Genomic DNA, 10,618 nt, shown 5'->3' with positions numbered 1-10,618 from the left:
AAAAAGTGAGACGTAAGAAGTGAGAAGAGAGAGGTAAAAAGTTAGACGTGAGAAGAGAGAGGTAAAAAGTTAGACGTGAGAAGAGAGAGGTAAAAAGTGAGACGTGAGAAGAGAGAGGTAAAAAGTGAGACGTAAGAAGTGAGAAGAGAGAGGTAAAAAGTGAGACGTAAGAAGTGAGAAGAGAGAGGTAAAAAGTAAGACGTAAGAAGTGAGAAGAGAGAGGTAAAAAGTGAGACGTAAGAAGTGAGAAGAGATAGGTAAAAAGTGAGACGTAAGAAGTGAGAAGAGATAGGTAAAAAGTGAGACGTAAAAAGTGAGAAGAGAGAGGTAAAAAGTGAAACGTAAGAAGTGAGAAGAGAGAGGTAAAAAGTGAGACATAAGAAGTGAGAAGAGAGAGGTAAAACGTGAGACGTAAGAAGTGAGAAGAGAGAGGTAAAAAGTGAGACGTAAGAAGTGAGAAGAGAGAGGTAAAAGTGAGACGTAAGAAGTGAGAAGAGAGAGGTAAAAAGTGAGACGTAAGAAGTGAGAAGAGAGAGGTAAAAAGTGAGACGTAAGAAGTGAGAAGAGAGAGGTAAAAGTGAGACGTAAGAAGTTAGAATAGAGAGGTAAAAAGTGAGACGTAAGAAGTGAGAAGAGAGAGGTAAAAAGTGAGACGTAAGAAGTGAGAAGAGAGAGGTAAAAAGTGAGACGTAAGAAGTGAGAAGAGAGAGGTAAAAAGTTAGACGTGAGAAGAGAGAGGTAAAAAGTTAGACGTGAGAAGAGAGAGGTAAAAAGTGAGACGTGAGAAGAGATAGGTGAAAAGTGAGACGTAAGAAGTGAGAAGAGAGAGGTAAAAAGTGAGACGTAAGAAGTGCGAAGAGATAGGTAAAAAGTGAGACGTGAGAAGTGAGAAGAGAGAGGTAAAAAGTGAGACATAAGAAGTGAGAAGAGAGAGGTAAAAAGTGAGACGTAAGAAGTGAGAAGAGAGAGGTAAAAGTGAGATGTAAGAAGTGAGAAGATAGAGGTAAAAAGTGAGACGTAAGAAGTGAGAAGAGAGAGGTAAAAAGTGAGACGTAAGAAGTGAGAAGAGAGAGGTAAAAGTGAGACGTAAGAAGTGAGAAGAGAGAGGTAAAAAGTGAGACGTAAGAAGTGAGAAGAGAGAGGTAAAAAGTGAGACGTAAGAAGTGAGAAGAGAGAGGTAAAAAGTGAGACGTAAGAAGTGAGAAGAGAGAGGTAAAAAGTGAGACGTAAGAAGTGAGAAGAGAGAGGTAAAAAGTGAGACGTAAGAAGTGAGAAGAGAGAGGTAAAAAGTGAGACGTAAAAAGTGAGAAGAGAGAGGTAAAAAGTGAGAAATGAGAAGTGAGAAGAGAGAGGTAAAAAGTGAGAAATGAGAAGTGAGAAGAGAGAGGTAAAAAGTGAGAAATGAGAAGTAGTGAGATGTAAAAAAAAACGAAGTTACATTTGAACAGCGCCCTCTATCACGGAAACAGGTGTATGTTGAACACGTATAGTAACGACCTGCTTGTGAAATGAGATACACTAATACGCAATGACGTTGAAAGGGTAACTATTAATACTGCCAGAGTTCCCCATCATAACCCCCACCCTCACTCCACCCTGCATGGACAAGCCGAATTCAAAAAGAAAACAACAAATGACTTGATTTCTGAATACATTATATTAGTCTGAGAGACTTCTTGTCACAACACCAGTGGACATATAACAGGATTTCTAAAGTTTGGGAGAGAATCTCTCGAGAACGAATCCAACGGGTCTTTGAGGCTTACTTTCAATAGATCGCATCCTTGGGTAAATCCAGGGTGTTTTTCATAACCACGTCGATATGTAATAGAGAACCACCGAAGAATTTCTGGTCTGAGACCCCGAATGGTGGTAGTATATCTTAAACCACGATATTCTAATAACTCAACTGAAGTTTTTATATACTAGTATTTGCGATTTATTCCTGCTTATTGGTAATTATTTTTAAAATCGTATCCGTGTTACCGAAATGAACGATGCCGCGACGATGTCTAGAAATCTCTGGTCCATTTCAATGACGGATGTTGTTTAAATTCACATATTGTCTGGCTGAGCATTGATGCATAAGTGTGTTATGTAACTTGTTATTGTTTTAGACGAACTATGGCGTGGTTAGCCTGACAAGGTCGCGTGAGGTGTGCCCTCCACGGTGCTTAAAACCCACTGATGCAGTTCGTCCAGCGAGGGCGCCACTCACGCCTACATATGGAATGATGAGCAGAAAAAAACTGGTACGTGCCATGTGCATATAGTTTCGAAAGAAGTGGCACTCAAAATTTCAGATTAAATACCTAAGTCGTATACCAGAAGTACTAGGGGGTTCTATAATTGCCTCCGGGGTGGTTTTAGAACACCCGCTGTGTGAGTCGGTATTCTGGTCTGAGGTGGTATTCTCGGGTAATTACTGCTAAATACAATAGTGTGACGTCTAATCACAGTAAAGTACCCCTATACTAATCTACATCGTGAAGCTTATACACGATTAGACAAGCGACGCTATTCTGCCCTATACTAATCTACATCGTGAAGCTTATACCCGATTAGACAAGCGACGCTATTCTGCCCTATACTAATCTACATCGTGAAGCTTATGCACGATTAGACAGGCGACGCTATTCTGTCCTATACTAATCTACATCGTGAAGCTTATACACGATTAGACAAGCCACGCTATTCTGCCCTATACTAATCTACATCGTGAAGCTTATACACGATTAGACAAGCGACGCTATTCTGCCCTATACTAATCTACATCGTGAAGCTTATACACGATTAGACAAGCGACGCTATTCTGCCCTATACTAATCTACATCGTGAAGCTTATACACGATTAGACACGTGACGCTATTCTGCCCTATACTAATCTACATCGTGAAGCTTATGCACGATTAGACAAGCGACGCTATTCTGCCCTATACTAATCTACATCGTGAAGCTTATACACGATTAGACAAGCGACGCTATTCTGTCCTATACTAATCTACATCGTGAAGCTTATACACGATTAGACAAGCCACGCTATTCTGCCCTATACTAATCTACATCGTGAAGCTTATACACGATTAGACACGTGACGCTATTCTGCCCTATACTAATCTACATCGTAAAGCTTATGCACGATTAGACACGCGACGCTATTCTGCCCTATACTAATCTACATCGTGAAGCTTATGCACGATTAGACAAGCCACGCTATTCTGCCCTATACTAATCTACATCGTGAAGCTTATACACGATTAGACACGTGACGCTATTCTGCCCTATACTAATCTACATCGTGAAGCTTATACACGATTAGACACGTGACGCTATTCTGCCCTATACTAATCTACATCGTGAAGCTTATACACGATTAGACACGCGACGCTATTCTGCCCTATACTAATCTACATCGTGAAGCTTATACACGATTAGACAAGCCACGCTATTCTGCCCTATACTAATCTACATCGTGAAGCTTATACACGATTAGACACGTGACGCTATTCTGCCCTATACTAATCTACATCGTAAAGCTTATGCACGATTAGACAAGCGACGCTATTCTGCCCTATACTAATCTACATCGTGAAGCTTATACACGATTAGACAAGCGACGCTATTCTGTCCTATACTAATCTACATCGTGAAGCTTATACACGATTAGACAAGCCACGCTATTCTGCCCTATACTAATCTACATCGTGAAGCTTATACACGATTAGACACGTGACGCTATTCTGCCCTATACTAATCTACATCGTGAAGCTTATACACGATTAGACAAGCGACGCTATTCTGTCCTATACTAATCTACATCGTGAAGCTTATGCACGATTAGACAAGCCACGCTATTCTGCCCTATACTAATCTACATCGTAAAGCTTATACACGATTAGACACGTGACGCTATTCTGCCCTATACTAATCTACATCGTGAAGCTTATACACGATTAGACACGTGACGCTATTCTGCCCTATACTAATCTACATCGTGAAGCTTATACACGATTAGACACGCGACGCTATTCTGCCCTATACTAATCTACATCGTGAAGCTTATACACGATTAGACACGTGACGCTATTCTGCCCTATACTAATCTACATCGTGAAGCTTATACACGATTAGACACGCGACGCTATTCTGCCCTATACTAATCTACATCGTGAAGCTTATACACGATTAGACACGTGACGCTATTCTGCCCTATACTAATCTACATCGTGAAGCTTATACACGATTAGACAAGCGACGCTATTCTGCCCTATACTAATCTACATCGTGAAGCTTATGCACGATTAGACACGTGACGCTATTCTGCCCTATACTAATCTACATCGTGAAGCTTATACACGATTAGACACGTGACGCTATTCTGCCCTATACTAATCTACATCGTGAAGCTTATACACGATTAGACAAGCGACGCTATTCTGCCCTATACTAATCTACATCGTGAAGCTTATGCACGATTAGACAGGCGACGCTATTCTGCCCTATACTAATCTACATCGTGAAGCTTATACACGATTAGACAAGCGACGCTATTCTGCCCTATACTAATCTACATCGTGAAGCTTATACACGATTAGACAAGCGACGCTATTCTGTCCTATACTAATCTACATCGTGAAGCTTATACACGATTAGACAAGCGACGCTATTCTGCCCTATACTAATCTACATCGTGAAGCTTATACACGATTAGACAAGCCACGCTATTCTGCCCTATACTAATCTACATCGTGAAGCTTATACACGATTAGACAAGCGACGCTATTCTGCCCTATACTAATCTACATCGTGAAGCTTATACACGATTAGACACGTGACGCTATTCTGCCCTATACTAATCTACATCGTGAAGCTTATACACGATTAGACACGTGACGCTATTCTGCCCTATACTAATCTACATCGTGAAGCTTATACACGATTAGACAAGCGACGCTATTCTGCCCTATACTAATCTACATCGTGAAGCTTATACACGATTAGACAAGCGACGCTATTCTGCCCTATTGCACATAGAACAAAGTTCTAAATGCTAATATCTTATCTAGAAAGATAACGCCCAGGTAACTAGTTCGATAAAGTTTCATGACCCAGTGGCGGCGTCGCCCCTTCAAAATCAAGCTGAAACTCTTTGTGTCAGCAAAATTTGCCCCTCACAATGCAGGGAATAGCGTTTCAGAGGGTTTAGATTTCCAAATGTTTAAAGGGAGCATGCCCCCGGTATCCTTAGTAAGGTCGCGTCTTCGCTGCAAGGTTGGTGAGCAGACCCCCCCCCCCCCCCGGCGTGCAAAATTTCGTGCCGCCGCCTCTGTGATCAATTTATTGTGGCTGATGATGTCATCATTTTGTACATGTCGTTCCCCCAGTAAGTCGACACAGTTTCGCATCGAATACATAACCGATTATTGGCAGGCATCATACATCCATAATTGAGTCAAGTAACATATAAAGTGATCAATAAATCACCCAGTCTATCTACCTGTCAATCGATTGATCAATGTCAATCGATTGATCATTTTTTTTTAAATTGGTATAGGTTGCTTGAAACGAGACTATGTCGAGTCAGTAACTGAGTAACTGATATGCCAATTGCATGCATACTTTTATGCTATTGTTATTTTCATCATAAACGACATAAACAAGAAATACAGATAATTATATTGAATGAAGGATATGATCAGTGTGAAAATGTCTGACGAGAACCATGAAAAAAAACTAGTGTTCATAGCCCTTAATTAATATTAAACCATCGAACAGTGTGCTACCAGTGACTGTTTTCATTTGTTTTAAGAACAAAATAAGTAACTTCAAATTAAGTAATATTAAAATGCGGTTGCCTATGTTTCTAGCTCGATACATCAGCTTTTCGTAAAATGTACATCTTGAAGATTATCGCATCGTGACACTCACACCGTGACGAGAGTCGGGTCATTAAATTATATAACATCATTCAGACTGTCCAATTATTGTTTTGAACTAACTATCGTCTATAAGAAATAGGAAGAATTTTACATAACAGTACATTTCTCATTTTTCGATTCAGTAGACTAAGCGAAGATGGACTAGAAAGAACTGTTTTTGTTGTTTGGATGAAGCTGAATTTGATCGTCAGATCGGCGTCTAGGTTTTCTCTTAACAACCACCACTAAGGCCACTGCCAAAGCGATACCAACAACTAATAAACAAACACAGGCAATCAACAGACCATTGACGGGGACATCTACCTCCGCGTCCTCCTCGGACTGATTGAATGATATCTTGGCACCAGAGCTCGTACTTTGTGAGCAAGGAGTAGTCGGGGGACACGTCAGATTCAGTAGAATGGGAACATATTCGTTCCAAAATGCAGTACCATCAGCTCGTAGATTTTCTCTCACGTTATCTATGGTCATATTCGGTTCAAATCGCATGTAGGTATAGAGAGTATTATCATACAGTGGCCATTGGACTGGCACGGCAACAGGAAGGTTGGGATCTCTGTAATATATAAATAAATATATATGTTTTACATGGATTGTGGAGATTGCATGTCATTGAGCGCATATATCTAATTTGCATATAAGTAGCCGAAAATGTCATTTAATGCGAAAACAAAACTGTGCCTAAAAGTCAGACCAATCAGAGAGCCTCTTGCAAAACTGTGCCTAAAAGTCAGACCAATCAGAGAGCCTCTTGCAAAACTGTACCTAAAAGATAGACCAATCAGAGAACCTATTGTTTGTTGACATGTTTTTATGTATCAAAGTGTGTCTCGCAACTGTAACTTTATGTGACATGCGTATAGGGGGTATAAAAGACCACTTTGTATGGCACCAACTAAGCACACTCTGTATCTTTGGGATACGTTACGTTTTACGTTACTACGGATTTTTACCCCCGAGGATACAGGAAAATTTATAAAATTATCTGTTACACCGCGTCAACCTGATTGGCTGGCATGGTCATGGGATGTAAGATAATTGAATACTAAGAGTGTAATCATATTGTCAAATATGAAATAAGTGACTTACCCTGACTTAGCAAAATTTGTCCAGTATCTGGACATGTCTAAACTGAGCTGTTTTTCATCCGCGGGCGCAGTCATGTTTTCAAATGGGCCGATACCCGTCATCATGAGGTGCCCAAATGTGAACGGTATTTCAGTGGCGTGCGCAGCACCGTCAATGTAATCAGGACCTTTATAGAAACTTGGACGGTGGTCAAAATAGTAGTGATATGTGTTGGTTTCTGGTGGGCTTGGAGGAATGAGAGTGCGCCTCGAGTGTTCACGTAACTGTGCTACAGCTGGGGAAATGAAAGTCAGTTCGTTGAAAAAGTTTTTAAGTCTATCTAAACGTACTTCGTCGTCATCTGTTTGATACCATGCTGTATATTTATGGTACGAAGCGTCTGATATCAAGGGTTCGTTATGGTCAAAAAAGGCCTCAACTTCTACTGTTATCATTGCTCTGAACATGACGTCATTGATCATTCCATCGTCTAATTGGTCCACATTTGCTGCTATTAACGAAGCTTCCCAACTGTTTGTACCCGCCATATAATCGTATTCTTTGAACTTTTCAGATTCGTACATTAATTCAATATCTGGGATGATGTCGCCATCTTCAACTGGGGTAGTTACAATAGTTGATTGCTTCTGGGCGTACAATAACTCTTCCCAGGTCAAATTACGCAGACACTCAATTAGTAGGTAATGGTCGGTCAGATCGGGGTTCTCTGTTGTGTTACAGTTGGCAGTGTATCCAACGTTATAAGCAAAATCTGTTGCTCGTTCAATTGGTATGATGAACCCTGGGTGAAACACACCACTCTGGGAGATGACGCGATGAAATAAATTAGCAGCTTTCGGGGAATGGGCTAAAATACCGGTACTGATGCCCCCAGCCGATTCGCCAAAGATTGTCACCTGAGTAGGGTCACCACCAAAATTGGCAATATTTTCTTGAACCCATTGTAGTGACATAATTTGGTCATGGAGGCCAAAATTGCCTGGAGAATGTTCGTCACCGGTGCTCAGCCAGCCGAAAGCCCCAAGGCGGTAATTGATGGTTACGACAATAACGCCGTGCGCTCCAGCCAGAAACGTGCTCTCATACAGCATACCTTGTCCGATATCGAACCCTCCACCGTGAATCCATACCATAACTGGATACGTGTTTGCTGGCTGTAGGGTATGGCCAGGTACGTAGATATTCAAGAGAAGACAGTCTTCAGATATGTCGTAATTCGGAAGTGCCTTCGCCATCCATTCGGGTATTGTAAAATATTGAGGACAAGATGGACCAAACACTGTGGCGTCATAGATTTCGGGCGACCATGGTTTGATCTCAACTGGCAATTCGAAACGCAAGTCTCCTACCATTGGTTCGGTATACTTTATTCCACGAAAATACGTCACTTTCAGTCCTTCCTGACCGGTATCTGAGTAGACTCCTCGTACCTGTCCGTATTTGGTGTCAGCAATCGGGTCTCCAGAGACATGAAAACCCAAAAATACTATTATAACCAGATTAACGAACATTTTGCCACAGAACGCCATAGTCAAAGGTAATGCTTGCTCGGGGACGCGCAACACATTGAGTAAGATTACACTGACAAAATAGATATAATCAGCGTTGAGATACGGATCCTATTTTAGGAATAGGGCAGGGTGGAACATTCCTGTCTCGCCATGTATACCGAGAACAAATCAGGTTAATTAGACGCAATATATTATACCTGCATTTCAGTTGTCTGAATACGTCGTTTTGATTGGGATCCCCATCCCAATAATTGGTCAGAATGTGGTAACCCGTGACTCATGAAAGATTACTCGTACAGTTGTGAGCCTGAGTGCCCTTACATACGCGGTGGTTTGTTTACATTATAGCGTCGTTGTCTACACTATGTTTCATCCCGGTGAGCCAAATTTTGAATTAGGATTTGATTTTTCAAATCTTGACGAGAGAAGTGCAGTTAACGCGTTGGATCCAAAACAGATGGATGAAAATACCCCTCTGTATGGTGAAGAACACCGGCCGCAATTTTGAAGACATTGACAAGGAGTGTTTTAGACTGATTCTCAAAAAAACAGAGAGTACCATCAGAGGCGGCGGCGAGGAATTGTGCATGGAGAGGCGAGATCTGCTAGGGGGTCGGGGGCATGCTCCCCCTTCAAAAGTTTGAAATATAGACCCTTTGAAACGCCTTCATTTTGAGGGGGGTCGTCCCCAACATTTTTTTAGGGCTCTACCCCCCCCCCCACCTGTGCCGCCGCCACTGACCATTGTAAGACACCTGTTACGCGTACAGAAAATTAACATCGTAAACGACGTAGTGTTTTGTGATGTTGACGATGTTATTATTATTATTATTATTATTATTATTATTATTATTATTATATGAGGTTATTACGAGGATACTGCAAAGTATGCACTCAGACAGTACGTGGTCGCATCAATCTCCGCTGCGCGTCGGTCAATACGCACGCTGTAACCTTATTATTATACATCTTTTTCTCCCAGGAATACATCATTGGAATGCTGAAATTCAAAGCGATAGAACAGATTTACCGAGCTTCTTTGTGTGGGGTCCGGTCAATCTCCCAGGCAGAACTATATTTATACTGTCACCACGCGATCTTATGCTCGTCGTTGATTGGTCCATGCGTCAAAATGGCACTACTTTCGGGAAGACGCTCACCAACTTTTTTTTTGCCATGCAGATGTTCGATTAACGAACCCAACGAATGTGTACGTGTTGTTTGTAGATTTTGGCTGTTTTCAAAGTTAGAAGGTTCATTTTACTTTCCGTGGCACAAACGGTGTGGCAGTAGGACTATTTAGTCGTCAATACTACGAAGTGCTTTCGCCTGGCAATCGACAGGACGGTCAGTTTGATGAACCGAGTAACACCTTAGTAACGGTTATTCCGCAATGAAAATATTTTCTTTTGTAAATTATGACTATTTCACTGTTTTCAGTGTGTTTTACGAAAAAATCATTATCAGCTATCGACGAAATATTTTAAAACTTGTTTATCAGTAGGAATAAATCAACACGAGATCCCTCTGAATAACAAAAATACACAAATGATACGCGGTGTGTGGTGACAGAGATACTTTCACTGTTCTGGCCGCAAGGATCTTTAATAATTATTATTATTTAATTTAAACAACAATCTTCATTGCATTGCATTGCATTGTGACAACAAAATTAAACCACTTATTTCATGTTAATAAAATATTTCTTTATGTTCTGTGGTGGTATATGAGGAATATATCTTGAAGCCAATTGAAACGAGAAATCCCAGCTGAGTGGTAGCGTTCTTTAGATGGAAAGTCTGCAACTGATATGTCAGGGTGCAGCAAATACCACATTACGATCAACTACAATTTTAAGTAGTTTTATAAACAACAACAACTTATGACATTATATCCAGGGCACTTAATGAAGTGTATGTTGTTGTTGTTGTTTACAATAAAATAAACAAACTGAATATTATCGATGTTGCTATTGAATATATTGTTTTATTTGGTAAAATAAAACAAATAGTTACATCAGATGACTCACAGATAAAATTATTGAGCTCGGCTGCGCCTCGGCCAATACTATCATCCTTG

At 40.8% G+C, this 10,618-nt stretch overlaps 1 protein-coding gene across 1 annotated transcript; it reads right to left on the bottom strand.

Moving 5' to 3' along the window:
* Positions 1-6,080: 6,080 nt before the first annotated feature.
* On the bottom strand, positions 6,081-8,557 carry LOC100371506 (carboxylesterase 1C-like). The gene is made up of 2 exons (XM_085506051.1): positions 7,029-8,557; positions 6,081-6,495 (listed from the first exon to the last, which is right to left on the bottom strand). The coding sequence occupies exons 1-2, from the start codon at positions 8,555-8,557 to the stop codon at positions 6,081-6,083; spliced, it is 1,944 nt and encodes a 647-aa protein (XP_085362177.1).
* Positions 8,558-10,618: the final 2,061 nt, after the last annotated feature.

This window comes from Saccoglossus kowalevskii, chromosome 12 (genome assembly GCF_978046115.1).
Source record: "Saccoglossus kowalevskii chromosome 12, keSacKowa6.1, whole genome shotgun sequence".
Lineage (NCBI taxonomy): Eukaryota > Metazoa > Hemichordata > Enteropneusta > Harrimaniidae > Saccoglossus > Saccoglossus kowalevskii.
This window is presented reverse-complemented; position numbering and strand designations above follow the sequence as displayed.